This window comes from Excalfactoria chinensis, chromosome 2 (assembly GCF_039878825.1).
Source record: "Excalfactoria chinensis isolate bCotChi1 chromosome 2, bCotChi1.hap2, whole genome shotgun sequence".
Lineage (NCBI taxonomy): Eukaryota > Metazoa > Chordata > Aves > Galliformes > Phasianidae > Excalfactoria > Excalfactoria chinensis.
Window position 1 is genome coordinate 22,916,341 of NC_092826.1, and position 22,999 is coordinate 22,939,339.

At 42.0% G+C, this 22,999-nt stretch overlaps 1 protein-coding gene across 1 annotated transcript in view; it reads left to right on the plus strand.

The window, feature by feature from the left end:
- Positions 1 to 5,527, plus strand: part of TRIQK (triple QxxK/R motif containing) — a 63,160-nt gene extending 57,633 nt beyond the window's left edge. Inside the window, exon 4 of the mRNA XM_072328803.1 lies at positions 967 to 5,527. Within this exon, the coding sequence (XP_072184904.1) occupies positions 967 to 1,080 (114 nt within the window). The 3' untranslated portion in view covers positions 1,081 to 5,527. The remainder of the gene's footprint in view (positions 1 to 966) is intronic.
- The last annotated feature ends 17,472 nt before the right edge of the window (positions 5,528 to 22,999 follow it).

Sequence of the window (22,999 nt, forward strand, 5' to 3'; positions counted from 1 at the left end):
GAAGATTATTACTTCTTTTTGAAGAAGAAGGGTAGTTTATGGAGGTGGAAAACCCACATGAAGGTTTTTTCCAAAACTTATATTTCTGCTTTTAATGTGAAACACTGCGACATTGGAAATAGTGTTATAAAGAGGATGTTCACACTCTGGTTTGATGTATCTGAGATATAAAGTTGAAGTTTTAACTGAGTCCAGCCTTAAGTTAGAATATGATGATAGGCATTCACATAATGAGAATGATGTTTAGTACAAAAACATTTTTCTGATTCTGAAAGCTGCTATAAATCATGTATACTTTGGAAGACGTTTTTATGTTAATTAAGGAAGATGCAGTGAATTGTAATATTTTATGGGAAGAGAGGCAAGTGCGAGTGCAAATTGTGTGTGCTTTTTGCCTTATTGCAGGGAAGAAGGAAGAAAAGTTTCATCCAATTCTGCAGGATTTTGTAGATCCATATTGTGATGCATGCCAGGAGGTTGGGAGGTAGAGGTAGCAATTTTCATTGACTTCCAACATACTGTGTTTGCTTCATTAAAAAATTACAAATTTGTTGGCAAAAAGCAGCAACATATTGCTAGAAAACATCAAAATTCACAGTGTAAATTCATAACTTAAATTTGTGTTCAAAACTGTGGTTCAGGAGTTCTGTGTTTTCTTTCAAAAAGGAAGGGATGGAATAATAAAAGGACATAAAGCTCCCATTTCTAGGTCAGACCAAAGATCTTTAAGCCAAATATCTTATTTTTGGCGGTGTATCAAACTCACAGAAATGTTTACTAAGTAAAATGGATTTTATAACACTCTGAAGTGGTAATCAAGAAGAAATCATTATACAAAATCTGACTTTATTTTGCTGTGCAGTATAGAAGGAAAATAACATTTACATTTGGTTTATCTTAAATTATGATACTTTTTCTAACAGTTTCTGTGTTAATTTTCTTCTCTTTCTTCTCTTTCTTCTACAGGAAGTTGCCCTTGTCCTTGCAGCAATATTGGTACTTTTGTTGGCTTTCTATGCTTTCTTTTATCTTAACATTTCCAATGAAGTTGACCTTGATCTGGATCCAGATGAAAACTAACAGATGCAATGAATCTATCATCAAGATTTCTTCAGCTTGAACAAGACTACGTTAGGAGCACACGGTTCCTTCACTGTGAGACAGCAAACAATGCCATTTCTTGCAGTCCAAATTCATAAGTTTTGCAATACATCACTTCTACATTCCAGATCTCCAAAAGAAAGGAAGAACACTCATGCCCTGCAAACATATTTGGTTAATGCCAAAGCCAGAAGCTGCAGTACAATACAGGAAGTTTATTGTTTACATTATATTTTCTCAGGCAGAGAACTTTGATGTCAAAAGACAGGTGCTATTATTATCTTGGGTATTGATTCTGACTTCACAGGAGAAGAATCTGCCTTGACTAAATTTAGGAATCAAAGCATCCTAATAACTGAATTAGGTTCTTTTTTTTTTTCCCAAATGAAAGTGGAAATACCATACAAAAAAATAAATAAAAAAATCTTTTGTTGATTTGTATTTAAAGTGTAACGACCCCCCCTCTTTTTCTCCCTTTTTCTTTAAACGTTTATGCACAAATGCACTCACAAAGATGGAAGAAATTGTAGGAAAAAAATTATCTTTTTAGGAGCAGTCTGTCACCTCCTATATGGACTTAATTTTATGTCATCCCAGATTCTGTGTGCCCATATATCTACAGTAATCTTTTTCATTCTTTTGCCAACTGTTCAGCACACATGTGTTCTGTCAGAAATGGCACCTGGATGACAGAAGCTCTAACATTCGCATATGCCTCTGAAACACAGTTCTTTGCCTCCTGTGCTGTCTGAACTAGTGTAAATAGAAAGTTCAAACGATGTTGGGTTTAATTAGTGTATTGCTCTACTATTAATATAAAGTCAAAGTTGTATTTTAATTATACTCTTCCTGCTGGTTGTGATATCAACTTGTTCTACCTGTTAGGAGGGTATTGTAAAAAAATATATGAATTTCCAGTTAGAAAAGCATTTTAATCATCAAACTAATGTATGAAGTTGTGAGTATTAAGAATCCTTTCATGTATACTTCTTGTAAATGGGAAGATTTTGGCTTCATGTCATCCTCTAATTCTTGCAAAGTATCTTTTGGAATATGCGGTGTGGATAACATTTCTGATGCCTTTGATAACCACAAGTAACTTGAAGAAGTCGGTACGTCAAAGCAGCTGCAGGGAGCTGTAAAATTCTGGCTCTACCCTGTTCTGCTTCAGCTTTGGCATATTACTGAGCTTATGGTTGTAAAGGATTTCTTTTGATCCTTCAAAAATGTGGTCAGTCTTTCTCTAGTGGGGTTTATTTTTGATACCAAGAAGAGCATGGACGCATTGTTGCCAAATGTGTAAGGGAGCTAGGCAGTTTGACTTCCAGAACAGTTGCCATACTTTGAAATTTTATTAGTAAACTAGCTTGTCTTAATCTTAGGTACCTGTTTCAGTTTTAGTTGTAACTGTGGCATTTACTGACTTGTTCTGGAAATGCTTCACTGAGATCCCATACAGTGGTTCTGAAGACAAGGGCATACCAAACTCTAGCAACTATTATAATGGAAAAATATATTTTTTAAATTGACACAGTCCCATTATCACCACTTAAGGAACTTAGATCAATGCCGTTAGTTTTTTTAAACCATACAGTAACTATGACCATATATGCTATGAGTCTCTAAGGATACACTTCTCTGTCATACTCCTCATTCACTTTACGCAGTGCAAAACTGCTCCTCTAGAAATATAGAGAATAGGAGAATATGAAAGAGAAATACATACATGCAAATATTTCTCATTTTCTAATTATGACTGTTACAGACATAAAATGTTGTTAAATATATACATGTGACTGATAGTCTGCTAATGCTCCTAGAGAGGACCAAACGCTTACCGACATGTTGCATTTATGGCAAAGCGTTTTCTGACACATGGCCCGCTTTTCAGTGGAGAGAAAAGCTCATCACAAACTGTCTTGTTGGATGTGACATGCTGTTCATTTCACCAGTGGCACACCACATGTCACAGAAGCTTCAGACCTCTCCTTTTACGAAGCATGAGCAATTTTCCTGCTCCATAAAATACTGGAAAGATTGCTATGTTAATGTTTATGTGTAGCTCCCTGGGTGATATGTGGCTTGGGAATGATGCGTGGTTATCACCATCACAAAGGTTGTCTTGTAACTTGCTTTCTGAATAGTCAAATTAAAAAGCATGCTATTCCTACTGTCAAATTTATGTACTCGATGTTCTTAGAAAGATCTAATTTCCCATAATTATGACTCATAGACAAAATCCAGTGTGTGTATGTGTGTGACTGAAGCAGCTTTCCCGATCTGTGGCATATCAATCCACATTGCCCACAAGTGCCATAGTTTGCACCTTGTCTGTTGGCTTCATTCCAGTTAGACCTTTTCACGTACATGAAAGATACATTTAATGAGAAATTTTTCTGTTGCTTAGATGAACTGGATAAACTTCTGTTCATCATACACAGAAATACCTGGTAAATATTGCAGCAAATACAACGATTCTCTTATCAGTGCAATAATTTCTAATGGGACCGTGTCAATATTTTTTTAAAGCTAAATGCCTCTACCTCTCATCAGATTTTTCATCCTTGGTGTTCTAAAAGGCACAGACACAACAATATTAGCATTGAAGTTAGATTGTGAGCTTTCTCATTCATGAGTATCCTTAGTTCACTTAAATTACATCTGATTTACTCCAAGGGGATCATAATCCAGCCTGAAGCTATTTCTGTTTTCTAGACACTGTGGTGTCCATACCTGTAGGTATGTCTTGCAAATATGTGGTTTATTTTACCTTACTTATATCTCAGATTGACATGTGCCTCCTCATTTTTTTGGGGCCATCTATCTTTGTATGAGTTGTTTAGTGCTTGTTTTAATAATAAATGGATTTTTACTCTCTGCGCTCTTGTCAATGTTGGATGTGTCACACTGAATTATATATAAATTATAAAAGACATTAAGGCAATCTAGATAGAACAGTGTTCAAATCTGAGCAGTGACACTCACCAGCTTTAGAATATTTGGATTATTCTAAGCATTTCTAACCGCAAAGCTCATATGAAAGCTAAGTGTAGCCTATGAATACTTAAAGACAGTAAAAGAGAGCTTTCCTTGGCATCCTATCCAATACCAATACAGCAGATCTTTTTCTGCAGACAAAGTTGTTCTGTGTACCTACCATCAACTTCAGATGGATTGGTTTTATTATAAAAATAATGATTTCATACTGTTGTTTCAAGGAAAGATTGCTGTTCAAATCACTTATACAGAGTCTAGCTTGACTGGGTAGTTTTTTCTTCAAGGAAATTCACCTCTGGGGACAGAGCAGAATTCAGGCTGCTTGTGGAGTGTATGGAATTTCTTTGATGCAGAGGTTGTGGAAGAGATGCCTGTGCAGGCCCCTCCTGCACTGGTCAGGAGTGGATGTCCCATCTGGAACTGGCTCTGGCTAAGAAGGCACTACAGCATTCCAGCAGTGATTTTGCTCAGTATTTCCTCAGCAGTTTTACTTTTCTCTTTCATCTGACAGAATCAGAACCAGCACGCTGATCATCTCAGGACAGAAGCCTCAAACTAGTTTTACTTGTGCCACTGGTGAACGTTGCCAAGGAAAGGCTTTATTTTTATTTCCTAGAGTCCATAAATACATTTTACTGGAAGTTTAGGAGGCATGTTAAGCATTTCCTTAATGGACCCTAGAGATATACTTAAACTATTGTTGAAGAGCATTATTTAAAGTTCACTGCTGCGTATCATACAGATGTCATGTGATTTGGGATGTGGCGTAACTCCTTCCGTTCATCAGACCAGCTGCAGCAGGGACAACATGTACATACATAGCTGCAGAGATAGATACACAATGTGGACGGACTCAGATGTTCATTTAGGTGTAGTCTAAAAGAGTTGACCTAACAAGCTGTGTTTGAAAACAGCTTTTAAATCCAATCAAATGAATGCACAGTGGAAGTCCTACAAAACTACCCATCCCATTTCCATGAAAATTGCTACATTGGAAAAGGCTTATCTGCTGACTTAAGGCCAAGTTGTGAATGCTGCCCATTCAGGGATGAAAACATTGCTAGCAGCTCCCAGTAGACTGATGATTCATTTTGCTTTGACATGGGATTGTGCCTATAAAAGGCAAAACTGAGCCAACTGGTTGATGGTCAAATGCATTCAGAACAACTCTGTAAAGTACCAAACTTGAAATGCAGACTATGCAAATTAGAGTGACAAAAAACAGGTAATTACAGGTCTTGATCACATTTCAAGTAGCATAATAATTAGTGATGTTTATGAGTAAGAAAATAACACTGTGGCACATGAGTAAGACAGCAGAAATGTTATGTTGGAACTGCTTCTTAAAAGATTTTGTAGTGGATTATGCCCATGCTTTGGGAAATGAATCCATGAGATGAATAAACTGGCAAAGATGCTCTGTGATGATATGCTTACAGTATTTTTCCTTGAAAGGGCCTACACTGATACTTTGCATCACTTTTCCTCATCGTCCTCTTTGTTTGCTGTGTTGCAAACTTTTGTAGATGTTTTCCTACACTTTTCCAGGAACGGAGAATGTGGTTGTTTTTTCTTTGTAGCTTATCAATGCATTTCAGCTACAGAATCTCCTGCTTTTCTTTGCCCCTCCCTTAATCACAACCAAATTGGTGGGGAGACAGCCAAAATGTTAGGTAGCAGTGTCTCTCAAGCAGATGTCACACCGCTATTTTTTAGCTCGTTTAAATGAATAAACATGTAAAACTGTGAAGTATTACATTTTAGATTATTTTTTTTCATTAAAAAAAAAAGGGACAATCTGTTTACTGTCCTTAATTGAGACAACAATTCTGTTGGCTGCCAGTTTCATCAGTTTTAACGCTGAACTATAAATATTGGGACAAATCAACTAACCGGTGATTGTGAAGAAGAGTTCAAGCAGGAGCCTCATTTTGCATGGCTACTTTTTGCAGTGCTATATTTTTTCTGACTTAGGTAATTGTTACATCGGTTTTGAGTGTTAAAGCCACAAATAAATAGGTGACCAATCAAACAGTAGTTGATTCCTTTGTCATTGAAAAGCAGATAAAAGCTGTCAGCCTTGCATCACAGTTCATGTTTTGCCCAAAATCATAGAATGATAGAATCCTTAGAGTTGGAAGGGACCTCTGAAGGACATCTAGTCCAACTCCCCTGCAATGAACGGGGACACCACAACTAGATCAGGTTGCCCAGGGCCTTATCCAGCCTTGCCTTGATGGGGCATCAACCATGTCACTGGGCAACCTGTTCCAGTGCCTCACCACCTTCACTGTAAAAGACTTTTTCCTTATATCAAACCTAAATCTACCCTCCTTGAGCTTGAAGCCATTGCCCCTTGCTCTATCATTGCTAAACAGTCTGTCTTCTTCTTTCCTGTATCTCACCTTTAGATACTGAAAGGCCACTATCAGGTCTTACAGCCTTCTCTTCTCCAGGCTGAAGAACCTCAGTTCTCTCAAATCTCAGACTCCTAAAAAGGTGCTTGTTCAGGTCAGTAATAGAAGTGAATATGAAAAACTTCATTTTGCTGAACTGTGGAATAACCAGATCTTTAAGTGCTTGCCCTGTAACAAAGAAACTGTAAGAACTTACAGAGCAGAGCCACAGGAGATGAGTATTGAATATGGTGACCAGCTGATCACATTCCCCTGGTAACGAGAGTGGAAGGAACAGAATTAGAATGGCCAGTTCTTACAGCAGACAGCCACCTTGAAACTCATTGTGTTGCTGGAGAAGAGTGTGGAAGAAAGCTGAATTCTGATGTCAAATCAGAGCTCCCTCAATGTTTTTACTTTTCATGTGGCAAATCAAGGACCTGTAGGAGATAAAGATGTCTGGAAGAAAAAGAAAGAAAAAAGAAATAAAGAAAAAAGGAAGAAGAAAGTTTCTCTGTAAGTGGTTCATTTATGTAATTAAGGAATAAACTGGGTTTGGGGTAGTTATACAAAGCACAGGTCTGGCTAACGGTTGCTACTTTCAAGTAAAAAAACAAAGTCACATTATACCAAGCTAGAATAGCTTTGTGTGTGTGTTGTTGAGTTAAATGTAAATGTTCTTACGGATATTGGCAATATCTTCATTTCTCTGGAGACACTTTCTCCTGTGACACGAACAGCAGAGAGGACAGATGGGGAGGGAAGTGGCAGGGGAGCCTTTTTGCTGATTCTGCAGTCCTAAGGCATCACCCTCACTCAGAGGGGAGCTGCTGGTGTTTAGAGTAAGACTGCTCTCCTGCATTGCCTTGGACAGGCTACAAAAGAGAGCAGAGCAGAGCTTAACCTACAGGGTGAGTCTCCTACCATCACTGGTGCCTGATTTCTTACCACAAATAAATAGAAGCTGAGATGTTGAGGCTTTTTAATTTTATTTATTGTCTTCTCAGGGAGGTGCCAGAATAATTGTTTTTTGTTGTCCTTTTGAAAGTTGTTTCTACATAGTTGTTCCCCTTGCTTGGTGTCTGTAGGGCTGCCTACTGCTTTTGGTAGGAAGCTGCAGGCATTATCCTTTTGCAGGGGGGGATGACCTTCCATCTGCCCTGCTCTCGCAGGGCTGAAGCTGAAGTTATCTCCTGTAACTATTACTCTATGATATAGAAAGACCTACTCTGCTTTGGGAAGGACAGCAAAATCTGAAGTCAGAGAGGTTTTATTTAGCCTTTCTTACCTCAGGGAGCCTTCACACCGGCCCACATGGTGAGAGTTTTTATGTCCTTATGTGCTTTCTTGTCTTTTGATGGCTTCCTTCAGCTTCTCATTTTAAAAGACAAGCTAAGGTGCTATGGTTTTCTACTTAAAGAAAGGCTGTTTTAACAACTGTATCATGGGTTCTTGCTGCCCTAATGAGCTCATGACTGTTCCTTCTTAAAAGGTAGATGATCATGTCTGTGTTTTTCTGTTCATTAATTGTAGCTATTCTCAATCTGCTCTTCTCAGGCACTACTTACCTCTGTGCCACTGTTCCTCTGCCCTTTGAATAATAACACAATGTACTGAAAAGATAAAACAGAAGAGGGGCTCCTTCAGATCATTACCAAAGCTGCAAATTCATTTAAAGTTGGGCAATATATATCAGGAAAAATTTCCAAGAGTGCTATGCAGATTTTGAGTATGAAGAACAGCACTTTAAAACCTACTGTATTCCCATAAATGCCATTTGACAGTCTTTGCCCTTATACATGAAGATATGTTGTGTTGAAATGAGTTAAAAGCATGAGTTAATCATGACAATGCTTCAGATTTTTCTTCTTTAACAGAAAAGATGCTTTGTTTGTAGGTGATACAGTTTGATTAAATGGAGCATCTCATCTGAAATGGATGATAATTTATCCTCTTTTGATTGCATCAGAACAGAAATTACTTGTTGTATATATGAATTTCTTCAAAGACTGATGCTGAGTTCTTAGAAACCTCAGGTCTATGACTAATAAGAGCAGAGGTTTGGTCATTTTTCCTTGTCAGCTAGTTTTACTTTCCATATTTGGAAATTTTCTAGTTGATACCATGATGAAGTGGGTAATTCCTGAAGGACAACTGGAAAGAAAGAAAGAAAATGAGTTCTTAAGAGACTCTTGTCCTCTTGTATCCACACTGCAATGACTGGGCTTTATTGATGTTACAGGGTGATGGAGAGGCAACACAACTGAGACAATCTGTAATGTTTATGACTGCTGTACCCTGAACTCTGAGTAGCAAGTCTTTCTGCTATGCTGTTATGCTTACAGACGCAGAAATGTCACCAAGTGAATAGCTGTGTACAGCAGAAGATAGCTTCTGTTTTGTATATCTGCATGTAAATATGCCCCCGGTTTTGGTCTCTGTATTCCAGTTTTCTTGGATCAAGGCTCTCCAGCAGGTCCCTTCCAGAGAGCCTGGAGCCATGTGAAAAGACACCATGTACTCTTACATCAGGTTAGCATGTAGATAACAAAAGATGAAGATGCTGAAAAAGTGACTTGGCGTCCCTTGGAGCGAGAAGTATTTGCTGAGGTTGTTTGGCACTGAGACACCAGATATGTCAAGCTCCATATGAAGGGAGGAGGGAGCCCAGGCAGATGGATCCCAGGACATCATCAGGGACTGGATGCAGATGCACTGCCAGATGCTGCTTCTTATGCACTCCCTCCTGCAATGGCATAGACCCAAGAAAACTTACAAGAGGACTCTTGTGAAATCTGGCTCTCCAGGAGTCAGAGTTGAGACCATGGGAAGCATCTCTCATGCTAAGGATGATGAAAGGTTGGTCAATTCATTAACAGCTTAATATTATAGGATCTGCAAGTGCTAAAATAAACCTTCCTTGACCTAACAGCAGGGGTTCGTTTGTGAATGAATCTTTGCAAAAGTCTGGGCACCTTACAGATAACCAAACAGTTTATAATACTTGTAATGGGGAATGTATGCAGCTTAACAAGAGAGAAAAAACATTTCAAGGAGAAATGCAATAATTCTGTTCCAGAATTGGAAGCCCGTCTCTGATGGAAGCTGAAGTGGAGTCATGCACACTACTGATGACTGCCTTCTTTCATCATCTGCAAGTAACAGTATTACACACCTCTCTGTCCAGCCAACATGAATACTTTAATTAACAGGATTACAAAGCACCAGGCTACCTAACTGCCTCACTTCAGAGGGCTGCAGAAATAAAGCTTCATTATAAATACAAAAACTATAAATAAAATTCATTACGTTATAGCTTACATAGATACCCCACTATTATGGGCCTTGCAGATGAATATCAAAAACAGATCCACCAGCAACATTTTCATGTGCTGTCAAGAGCTTCTGTGTCTCAGAAGTCTTAAGGAATACAGAGACTAGCATGTGTGTGAGAATTTCTGTCTTATATTGTTCCTCTCACAAGGTGTTCCCTGACCTTAGCATAGGCTGTGAGCTGAAGTTGGCAAGCTAATCAGGAGGAAAAGGAGGATATTCTGTAAAACCTCTGCTATATGTTAGTCTTAATCATTTAGAGGCAGATATCACAGATATCCTTGGAAGTGAAACTGGGATACAGTCCTCCAGGAAAGACACTGTTGTGCCTCTTTGGAATGCACAATGGAGCAATCTTTGGGCCTTGTATGTCCCAGCAGACAAATAAATGATGTGGAAGGCTGAATGTAAGGTCCTAAAATGAGGGTAGCAAACAGCAAAAAGTGCAGTCCCTTCCTCCAGAACCTCAAATCCACAGCCAAAAGGAGATGGCTCAATGGAGAGGCTCTGTCTCTGCATCCAAAGCCCAAGCCTTTGGCCTGTTAATCCTAAGTGGGAGCCTGGAAAACCAAACCTCGTGTGGCCACTCAACAGCAGTTAGACACACTGTCATTCCAAGAATGAAAACTTGCTCAAACAGAAGAAAGGAGAAAAGAACTTGAAAGCCTCTGTGTAATGCTACCACCCACCGACACCTACTGTTTAGGAATTAGTTTGCTGACTTTCATCCCTCTGAATAACAAAGTTGATTTGACTAATATTTTAATGACCCTAATTACTTATTTTTTTGGATGCATGTCCAACAAGGCAGTTCATGCTGGAGAAGGCCCCAGTCTGCTCTCAGTTACACCCTCATGGGACACTTCTCCCCACAGAATTGCCTGCTCTGGGAGTCTTGAGTCCCTGCAGGGCCAAGGTGGCTGATAGGGCTTCCTGCTGCTGCATCAGCCATCTGAGCTGATTAAACATTGACATGGCTTATCCAGGAACCAGTACTGAGCAAGAAATATCCTGAAGGCAAAACCAGGGCAGGAATGCAGGTGGGAGGATGAGCAGAAGCCTCAGGGGACACAGAACCTATATGTCAGGTTGTCAGGAGAATAGTGTCTGCATCCAGATCTAGTCATAAATGAAGGGAATTTAGATTGGGCTGACTTGCGGTTGTTTTTTGGCTGATCCAAATGTATAACAAACAAGTGTTCACACCAGGAGTTACGGGTGAGCAGAAAGCAGTTTGGAGGTGCAGATGTGTGACCATGCCTTTGGAAGGTGCTGCCTTACTGTCTTTTCTGTCCTGTCCACAATGGGACCTTGTAGGTGACTTTTGCAACAACCTGATGACAGGCTGACCCATTTCATGTCATGCTAGTACTAAATGTGTGTGCGCTCAGGTTTGTAGGAACATGGTAAGTAGGACCATTTTCTCAGCTGTGCCTAGACTAGAGCCATAGAGTCATAAAATTGCTTGGGTTGGAAGGGACCTTAAAGTTCCTCTGGTTCCAGTTGCCATTGGTAGGATTGCTGGCCTCCAGACCAGGCTGCCTAGGGCCCATCCAGCCTGGCCTTGGACACCTCCAGGGATGGGGCATCCACAGTTTCTGGAGGTAACCTGTTCCAGTGCCTCACCACCCTCTAATTAAAGAATTTCATCATAATCTCTAATCAAAATCTACTCTCTTTTATTTTACAACTGTTCACCCTTTTCCTATCACTTTTTGCCTGTTTAAAAGGTCAGTCTGCCTCCTGTATATCAGTCCCCTTTATGTACTGGAAGGACACAATGAGGTCTCCTTTGAGCCTTCTCCTCTCCAAGCTGAACAAGCCCAACTCCCTCAACTCATCTTCATAGGAGCAGTGTTCCAGCCCTCTGGCCAGTTTTGTGGCCTTCTCTGGACCCACTCCAACAGCTCCACATCCTTCTCATTCTGGGGACTCCAGAGTACTCCAGATGAGGCTTCACAAGGTTCACTAAGGTTACCCAATGTTTGTTGTATATGAAGGGTTAACATGCATGATAAATCCAGGCCGACCCCTCAATAGGGACACCCAGAGCAGGGAGCCCAGGCCCATGGCCATGTGGCTTCTGAAGGTCTCCAAGAACGAGACCCCACAGCCTCCAGGCAACCAGTGCTGGTACTCCAGCACCGCACAGCACAGCAGTGCTGCCTGTTGCTCTGAAGGACCTACTGTGCTCCAATTTACACCAGAAACAATAACCCAGAACATGTAAACACCTAGTTTTAGATCAGACTGAGGCCTACGAGGGCTTTTTGGATAAAGAAGGATCATTTTCTGCCTCACACGTGTGCTTTCTGCGCTAAACAAGCAGTGTGCATTTGCTATGTTTTGTAGAAAGCATCGTAGCAGAGCTGCAACTTCCCAATACAGTTCTGAAATGAAAACATAGAGGGCAGGTAAAAACTCTAGACTATCATTCCAAAGCATAATTGAATAGTTGTATACATTCTTCATTCACAGCCTAAAATACTTATTTCTAATGATTAAGTCATTAATAATTAAAATACTTTAAAATGTTTTAATAATTAAAATACTTCAACATATTTTAATTAAATCCCTGATTCGGAATACTACTAAATTCATAAAAATAAATGTGGCATGTTGGGATGAAATAGGCATCTTAAGCAGCAGTTTACTTCTCTGATGGTGTGGTGCCAGCACACTGCAGCCCGAGACTTGCTCAGACCCTATTACACAGCAACCAGGAAGCTGCAGCACTGGGCCCATCACAGGCAAAGTTCTCCTTCCCCGGTTCCTCCTCAGGTTACGTATGAGAGTATCCGTACTGTACAAAACCTATTAAGGTTTTGCTATTAGGGTGAGGCAAATCTCAGAAACCCAATTATTACTAAACACCCTGTAGAAATTTTCAACAAAGCTAGTTGGCTTTTTTTAGATGTTGCTTTCCTACAAACGGCAACTCAAATAATTTTCCTCTTATTGTTACTTAGTTACAGAGTTTTCCCCTTCTCCTGATCCTAATCTATCACCTGGCGTTGATATTATCTTGGTTTAAGCAGATGCTATGATTCGTTCCAGAGGTGACTGCATTTCTATAACTGGGTAAAATGGTCCCACAGCATCATTTTGCAAATTCTGCAGAATTATTTGTGAAGAAATACTCAAATGTGAATTACTCTGCTATTATCATCATCATCATCATCACCATCTAATACTGTGAGTGGATAATGAGGATTTACTTACCCACATTTGGAATAGAAGCCCACAGAAGAACACAGGAAAGTTATTTGTCTGCTTAACGTTTAATGTGAATGGACACATAGTTTATTATCAGCGTTCTATTTTTTGTCTTGGCTCAGCTAGCACTAAATGTAATGAAAACGGTTTGGAGGTATTTGTCTGAATTCAATAAACAAATGGTTTTAAACACTTTTGAACATGAATTTCACGTTATGGCTTCATTTTCCTGGCAGGCTTTTTCATTCAGTTTTTGGACGTTCTTATTTTGTGTGAAGCACTCAGAGAAATGGTTTACAAGTGCATCACACGTGTTGCTCATCGTGATGAGAATCATAGCATTAAATAAAACCCTGCAAAATGCTCTACATGGAAATCAGCTGCCTAAACGTGGTATGTACCATTTATTCCTAATAAAATCCAGAGCAGTCCTTATCAACATAACCTGCTCCCCAACAATAGGGGGAAATATGTCCTTTGTACCTTTGAACTATATTGGCTGATGGCAGAAAAGCATCTGGAAGCTCCCAAATACAAAACACAGATTTTAAGATGAAGGTTTTATCTACCGCCACAATCTGGCATTGCAGCTATGCAGTTTCCCGATTCTCTCATCTTTGGTTGGGTGCCCACACAGGGAATGTCAGGTGCATGAGCACAGCGCATGGAGCCTCACATCAGTCTAGCACATGGAGGTGCGGAAGCCAAGAGACTGTCTGAAATCAAATGTCCTCCCCTTCCCCACCATGGCATTTGAATTTCTATGCCATCGTGTCTTTTTCCCCACCGTCTGAATTTTAAGAGATCTCAAAACAGCTCGGGGGGAGATAAGCAGAGGAACAGGTATTTTAGATCACAACTAAATTGGTGCATGAACTGAATGTTGAGCAACTTGACCATTTTAAGGCTGAGGAGCTCTTAGATATCAGCGGGATTCAAGATGTCTAGAGATCCTCTGTGATGGCAGCTGAAGTGGTGGAGGTGCTGAAAACCTCCTTGATTAGACAGCAGAATCTTTGGGATAGACATAGGCACATGAATTCCATCTCTTACCAGACTCTGAGTGCCTTAGTCCTTTTCTGAGTGTGAGGAAGTAACAGCTATATGACCGCTCTTTAGTCTGAATCCAGGTGGCTTTTTCCTCCTTATTGCACAACACAGGAAACATACACATTCATTTATTCTCAAGGCATATTGAATAGCAGTTTTAACCTGAGTTTTCCTCCACCATTTCTTGCTACAGTGAGGTGATTCTCCCCCTCAATTCTGCCCTGATAAGGCCATATTTAGAATACTGTGTCAAGTTCTGGACTCCCCAGTTCAAAAAACACAAGAAATTCCTAGGAGTCCAGTGAAGGGCCACAAAGATGATAAAGAGCCTGGAGCATCTCCCATATGAGGAAGGGCTGAGAGACATGGGACTGTTCAGCCTGGGAAAAGAAGACTGGGAGGGGATCTGAAAAATGTTTATAACTGTCTAAGGGTGGTGGGAGACAAATAGATGAGGCCAGGCTTTTCTCAGTGATGTGTAGCAAAAGGACAAGGAGAAGTGGTCTAAAACTTGAACATAGAAAGTTCTATATAAACATGTGGAAGAACTTCTTTACAGTAAGGGGGATGGAGCACTGGAACAAACTTGCCCAGAGAGGCTGAGTCTCCTTCTCTGGAAATAGTCAAGACTATCTGGATGCCTACCTGTGCAACCTATTGAAGTGTACCTGCTTTCACAGGGGGATTGGACTTAGTGATCTCTTGAGGTCCCCTCCAGCCCCTGAAGTTCTGTGATTCTGTGATAAACTGACAGGCAATGGGCATGAAAACATGTGAGGGATTTCTATAACAGCACTGTGAAATAATGAATCCCACAAGGGAACTCCAAATCTCCACATAATGTAAATGTTTTTTACATTTAATTGCTATCCACATTTCTGACCGGCTTCAGAATAATACAGCTGTGAAAGTAATTAAATAATATAGGAATTAAGTTTAATAAGAGCACAAACTTTTCTGTGCTCGCCTGCTGGTTATGGACACTAGCTAGCACACAGATAACAGGTTGTTGCCATTGTTGTCACCTCATTAGAAAATTAGCATTTAATTAACTTCGGAAGATACGGAACAATTTCAATATGGGAAATATTTGTACACATTATCTATTGCAATTAAAAACGCCCATCCAGCAAAAAGCACAGCAGCCTCTACAGCTGGCGGGTGTTGGCCCACAGAAACTAAACAGGCGGCCGGTCTGTGCAGCTGCAGTCATTGCCTTTGATTTGGAGGGTAAAGGAAAACTGAGACTTATCGGAGACACTGGATGAAAGGAGAGATCCAGCAGTGGCGCCAGTGCCCTGCTCACAGGCGGTGCTGCTCACATTCTTCCCCAAAGTCTTCAAGCATAGCTCTGTGCTGTAAGCTGTCAAGGGAACGTTTGGAAAGGAAGACAGCTCTGCTTCAACCAGAGTCTCCCACTGAAGTGGGAGTGTTACCATTGACATCAGTGGGGTTTGGATGTCCCTCATGAGGTGTCCTGCTGACAGCCCCAGCACTGTGGGGAGCAGCTGTGAGGAGCCACCCAGATGTCAGTGTGGCTGGGGACTGGAAGCAGCAGGAGGTGGAGGGGGAGGGGGGTGCTGGAAGGCAGCAATGTTGAAAAAAATGCCTTGTGTCTTCTGCTAGCAAACACAAAATAGAAAAGAAAATCCCTGATTCTTAAGCTGAATTGTTATTCTGCCTGGATGCTCTCATTTAGGTTGCTGCAAGACCAGAACAGTCAGATGGCATTCAAGCTGGCTCCTGCAGGGTGAGGAATTCACACCTGCCTGTGCCAGTACGGCCACGTGCACACACAGGGGACTGCCCTGGGCAGGGGTGAGCGGTTGCATCACCTCTGTCATCCCTTGGGCTTGAAGCAGATACTGAAGCCCTCTGCACGTGTTCAGCATTGCACATGCATGGCCGTGGAGCTGTGCCAGCATCCCACAAGTTCTCCCACTGACATCTCTGCAGCTGTGGCTGAATATCTCCTAACCCCAGGCTGAACTGCCTCTCGGCAGCAGCTAGCGCTCTTCTGGACTCTCCAGGTACTTCTGAGAGATGTGTCACTGCCCTTGCCAACAAAAACAGGGCTTCCAGCACTTTGCCTGCCCTTCCCCAGTCCACGGAGCACGCTGCCACCTGCGAGGAGCCGTGCAGCAACTTATTATAGCCTCACTGCAGGAAATGGGTGGGCTGTACTGTGTCAGTCTATCTCCTGGGGGCAGCTCACCTTCACCAGTGTGATGAGGTGACAGGTAGGGTCCGCCAGCCCCCATCAGTCACACCTGAGCAGCCTGTACCGTTGCCATTCTCTTTACAGGGAGTGACAGGCTGCGCGCTGTCAGCAGGGGAAGGCCCGAGGTGACAGAGCTCCTCCTGAGGGCATCTCCCACGGCTGTTCCTGTTTAACCAGAACAACTGCCCCCTATTCTTCCTCCTGGTGTGAGGTGAACCAGTGTCAGGGCTGATGGGATGAAGGGTCATTGTGTTGCAGTCAACGCGGATGCCTTTTTTGCGCATGCACTGAAGTGCATGACACTGCCATTTGCTGTGTGCTGGGGAGGTGAATTAAGTGGTATTCCTTCAGACTGGAACTAAATGGGAGGCCAAGCCCAGCACCAGGGGACAAGGTGTGCATGTCTGCGTTACATGTTTTTAATTGGTGGCAGCAATTAAAGGCTGTTTATGTGTGTGAAACAACTGATGTGCACTTGTAGATAAACATAAGCACTGAAGCTTTGCTGCTGCTTGAGAGGGAAATGATCTCATGCAGGGGAACTGCAACAAGGCTTTATTTCTCAAGAAAGCCTTTTGAAGTAAGATCAGCTCTGAAGGTCAAAGGTGGAAATTATGTATCTCAAAGTCACATCAGCACCCTGTAGCATTAGTTAAGTGCCTGAATAGAGAGGCTAAAAGAAGTAAACAAAGGCTCTGATTAAAATCTCACTCATTGTATTGGTCTGGTACTTTCCTGCAACCAGTTCGGGAATGGGTGCTTCCAGCTCCTAAATGATCCCACAGACCAACTGTAACGAGCATATTTGAGGCACACATTAACAAATAACACTCTTGTTGTGTTTCTGGTTCCAAAGGAAGGTGGAAGGACAGACATCTGTCTGATGGTGCCTGATGAGTGTGACAGACTGACTTACACCAAAGCCTAAAGAAGAAAATGCCATACAGTGCTACAGTTTTGCGTGAGCCTTTATATCTTCCTCTGTTTATTCTTAGCTTTCACAGCCAATAATTTATCTTTGGTGAGATTCAGACCACCTACTTTGGTGCTGAAGTCCAAGAATATGATTTAGAACCCTACAATCGATCACTGCTTAATCCTAGGGGCTCTTTTATTCATGCTAGAGGCCAGAAACCCCCTGGAGCAAACAGCTTCTGCTCAGAAACATTCGTGCAGCTAGAGGAGCAAGAATCAGAGTACAAACATCATCTTGCGTTTGGGCACAGCAGTGAAGAGGCAGCTGAAGCATGAGTAACCACGAGCCTGTCTGGGCTCCCTGCAGGTTATCCTGCTTTCTGAAGGGGATGCAAGGGCCACACCTGTACTCATTACTCACACCAGGCCCGAGCAGGATAGTCTGTCCCACAGCTGTCTGAACTGATTCCTTGGCAGTTCGCTACCCAGAAAGGTTTGGACCTACGCCCACCATTTATGGCCAGACGGGGTCTGGTTGTGGCCTGGGAAGAGCACAAGTGGGACCTTCTGTCCAGCAGATGCTGCAGGCAAGGTAGCATTTCAGGAGGAAGGAGGGTTAAGTTGTACTGTACGCAATTTGCAATGTGGTGCTTGCCTTCAGGATAGAGAACAATCCCTATCTTGATTTATTTAAGTAATCACAGCTATACCTTTTTGTTTTGTTTTTTGTTGGGTTTTGTTTGTTTGTTTGTTTTTAAATACAGAAACATCATATATAACTGCAGGATTACTTTTAAAGCACTGAATTCATAGAGGTGCCTGAAATACAGCCTGTTGTAAAGCTTCAGAGAAGGCTGAAAGTGTGGAGACGATCCTTCAATCTGCACTCCTGACAGCACAGGTGCATCCTTCTCCTGCCCAGTGTCTGCTTTAGTGCTGCTCTCTGCTCTCTGTGGTGGTCCCATGACGGCTGGCCCTGGCCAGCAGCCAAGCGCTCACCCAGCTGCTCGCATCTCCTGCTTCCCTTGTGGGTTTAGGAGAGAAAATTGTGGCAAGAGTGAAAGAACTCCTGGGCCAAAATAAAGACAAGGAAGTTACCAATTATTGCTATGGGAAAACAGACGTGACTTGGGGAATTTAATTAACTTTAAATATTCAATTACTGGTTCAGATGTTGTGGAACAACAACAACAAAATTTTAAATACTTAGGGAAAACAGCTTTCCCCTTCCCTTCCCTTCCCTTCCCTTCCCTTCCCTTCCCTTCCCTTCCCTTCCCTTCCCTTCCCTTCCCTTCCCTTCCCTTCCCTTCCCTTCCCTTCCCTTCCCTTCCCTTCCCTTCCCCTCCCCTTCCCTTCCCTTTCCTCACCTTCACCTCAGACAGCTTTCCTCTCCCTGTTCTACTCACCTCTCCCATTGATACCACTTCAGGTTTCATTCAGTCACTCCAGTGAGGCAACAGGTGATACAGGAAGGAACAGGGGCATAGAAATTTATTTTATAGTCATAGAATGGCATAAATTGAAGGAGACTTTAAAGATCATCAAGTTCCAACCCTATGCTGTGGGCAGAGTTGCCACCAGCAGCCCAGGCTCCTCAGGGCCCCATACAACCTGTCTTTGAATCCCTCCAGGGATGAGGCACCTGCAGTCTCTGGGCAGCCTGTGCCAAGGTCTCATTGCTCTCTGAGTAAATAATGTCTTCCTAACATCTAACCTAAATCTAACCAAATCAAATAAAGTAAAACAGTACTCAAACCAACTCTCTTGCTGCTGAAGTTCTTTACTAGTAGAGTGGTTAGGCCCTGGAACAGGCTGCCCAGGGAGGTTGTGGATGCCCTGTCCTTGGAGGTGTTCAAGGCCAGGTTAGATGGGGCCCTGGGCAACCTGATCTAGTAAAGGTGTATGTTTGGTGGCCCTGCCAGGCAGGGGGGTTGGAACTATATGATCCTTGAGGTCCCTTACAGCCCGGGTCATTCTATGATTCTATGATTCTATGACCCTGATTGACAGGTTGATGGTAGCAAGGAGAGGGCTTCTTTTTAGATGCTATAACACCTAAATCAAAGTTGTCCAAAGTTGAACTGGACGTTTGGTCACTATGAGCCTCTTCTGCTTTTCTCAGACGTAGCAGCCACTTCTACCATCAGGATTTGTACAGACATAAAGTAATTGAATACTTACACTGGATGATCTCATCCCGTTTCTATTCTCAGAAGATGTGAGGAGGCTTACACTACTGAATGCTGTTGAAATTTCAGGTAGCACTAGATGTCGTGTCCACCCCCAACCCACACACACACTACCTACATTCTGGCATTTCACTAATTTGAATTGCTCATCTATTTAGAATGTAAATTGCTGATCTATTTAAAAGGTACAGCAGGAGCACAGTTTACATGGACATCCAGCTGGGATGGAGGGTCAACATTCAAGTTCAGTGTTTTCTTTCTAAATAACTTGGCTGCTCAAACAGCACCTCAAGGATTTGAATTTAGTAGATCAAATTTTCTTCTCAGTACATCCCCACTGACACCACTTAGGTCAATGGACCAGCTTGTGATCTCAGTTAAATCAGCATGTATTGGAAGTAACATTACAGACTAGTGGAACTCTTCCAGATTTATATCGGTGCTAATGAGGACATAATCTTGTCCAATACGTTTGCAGAGATAGAACAGAGAGCAAAGCCTTCATTTCATTTCTCAAGTACAGTATGTCACCCTGCAGCCTTTTTAAAAAATCTTTGAACTTTGTATAACAAGAAGAATAAACAGAAGTCATATCAAAGGAATTACAGGCTAAAATTTATCCTCTAACCAATAGTAAATCCTGGGAATGTTCCTGGGCAGATGCAAAAAAATGCTGAATGTTTCAGATGAACTACACGAATGTTCAGGTTGTGAGTTAACAATTATTTTTAAATGTTTAGATTCACACAATATTTTCAGATGAGAAGGATAATGCAAAGTCCAAACCTTGCAAAAACTGGAATACATTAATTTTGTTAGTAGTAAGGACGATCTCATTTACATTATTCATGTTTTTGGTCACTTGTATGACTATTTGTCTTTCCAGATATATGCCAATTCCTTTCACTTTACTATCTCCGTCATAACTTCTTTGTGATTGGGCTTTGTGATTGGGCCAGAGGAATCCCAGACATCTATACAGACTGGAAGGAGAAGTCCTTGAGAGCAGCCCTGCAGAGAAAGACCTGTGGGTCCTGGTGGATGAGAAACTTAACAGGAGCCAGCAGTGTGCTCTTGCAGCTTGGAAAGAAAATGGTACCCTGGGCTCCATCAGGATTGGGGTGGCCAGCAGGGGCAGGGAGGCATTTGTCCCTCTCTACTCTGCTCTTGTGAGGCCCCATCTAGAGGTCCAGTTCTGGAGCCCCCCAATACGAGAAAGACAGGGAGGCTGTTAGAGAGGGTCCAGAGGAGGGCCACAAAGATGATCAGAGGGCTGGAGCACCTCCTCTACAGGAATAAGCTGAGGGAGCTGGGCTTGTTCAGCCTGGAGAAAAGAAGGCTGCAGGGTGACCTAATTTCAGCCTTTCAGTACCTGAAGGGAGCCTATAAACAGCAAGGGAGTCAACTCTTTGAAAGGGTGGATAGCAGCAGGACAAGGGGAAATGGTTTTAAGTTGAAGGAAGGAAGATTTAGGTTGGGTGTCAAGGGGAAGTTCTTTACTATGAGAGTGGTGAGGTGTTGGAACAGACTGCCCAGAGAGGCTGTGGATGCTCCATCACTGGAGGTGTTCAAGGCCAGGTTGGATGGGGCCCTGGGCAGCCTGGTCTAGTAAATGGGGAGGTTGGTGCCCCTGCCTGGCAGGGGGTTGGAGATTCGTGATCCTTGAGGTTCCTTCCAACCCAGACCATTCTGTGGTTCTGTGATTTATTGTCCTTTTCTAATGAAAATATTTCAGAAAGGAAAGTTTTTTGGTTTTTTTTTTTGTTTTTCATTGTATCCATGAAAAACATTATGAAAAAAAATTATAGCTGATATGAGAATGATTACAAAAATCAGAAAATATTGGTCTGAATTCTTTTTGAATGCTTCTTATAATTGAGAAGATCCCTCACCTTCCTATTCATTGGAAACATCTGAATTCTTCCTGTTGGATGATGAAAAGTGGTAATTACCACTGATAGCCAAGCTCACAGTGTAAGTTAATGTATGTGCAATGCAGCTGTATGGAATGAGTAGACCATCAAAAGTAGAAGCATGAACTAGAGAACAGCAAGAGCTCCAGCTCCTTCAGCACTGGCAAAATGGCACAGTCTGTAGCACATAAGACCCTGCCTTCTGGGACAAGGGAACAGAAACCTCCATAAATGGCCTTCCACCAAACTGGCTCCTTTTATCCAGGTGTGCAGAGCTTTGGACTGGGAGTGTGGGATTAAAACAGCAGGAAAGATTTTTCATAAAATGAATAGCAGGAGATATCTACATTGTCCTGTCCCTTTTGTTTCAAATTAGATGAGAACAGGGAAAGAAAGAAAGAAACAGAGAGAAAAAAGGAAAGAGGAAGAGAGTGTAGGACCAGACAATAGCAGAAAGCGGAAGGAAGGTTTTAAACTGTCAGCATCCCTCTTGAGGGGGCTGTTTCCAGTCTCCCTTCTCTGGAAGTCCCATTTTTGTAGTGTTGCATTATTTTTCTTCTTTCTGATTTCTTTTCTCTGATTTTTACAGTTCTATCAGTGTAAACTGCTACAGTGTTATGTGAATCAGTGGAGCTGTGCTGGTTTGCATGATCACACCTTCCTACCTGGTGCTGAGACTAAAATAACAATCAACAATTTTGCACGGGTTTTTTATTCCTGTTGCAGCCAGAGCCTGATATGGACAAAGGAAAAAAACAAAATGAAACAAAACAAAAAATGAACGTGCATAGATCTTTATTGTCATCTCTAATGAGAATCTGAGCCCCAAACTTCATAGCATGTGACTGTGCATAAAATTAACTGGATGTGTCTGTTAACAGATCTGTCTGAAATGGTGTGTGATTATATCCCATGTGCATATTTGTTTTCAGTCATATTTACAGGGGTGCCTCTATCCTGATGCTTCAGTTAACTGTTACTTCAAGGAAATAAACAGAGGTGAGGGTCCAGTCACCTTCAGCTGTTGGAAGCTAATAAGGTGTTAATGAAACATTGGCAAATAGCAGCAGTTTAGCACTCGGTTGACACTTGATTTTTAAAAGAGACAGAGTGTAAATAAGCTGTGTTTGCAGTGAAAATTAAAAAAGTGGGAGGTGGGGGAACAAATAACACTCTTTCAGCTTATTGGTTTTAAGCAGGAAGCACTTGATAGACCGCATCAGGGAGAGTAATTCACAAGCACAGTCACTGACTGTCAAAAAAATGTAGGATGGCAAAGGGATCTGTTTTCACACACTGTTTTTTAGACACTTCTTTTATTGTGAGAGCAGCTGATGCCCAGTGTAAAAGGGCACTTGGCGTCCTCCTCCAGCCCCTGGAAGTGCTCTGGTGAGCATCTGGCTTCCCTGAGAACACTGGCCCTATGGGCTCTTGGGTGTTGTTCATGAGGGATGTACAGTCCCTGTCTGCAGGGCATCTAAAGCTGTCAGGGAGCATGAGCTCCGATATTCCTGCTGCCTTACAGGCAACAAACTGCACCTTGAGAAATGGTAGGACTCAGAAAATTTATTAACCTGTGTCCTATAATGAGACTATAGAGGTGATCTATGGGATGCAGGGAGCAAGTAACTTAGGTTTAATACTTGTCAGTCAGCTCTATGTAAGGTA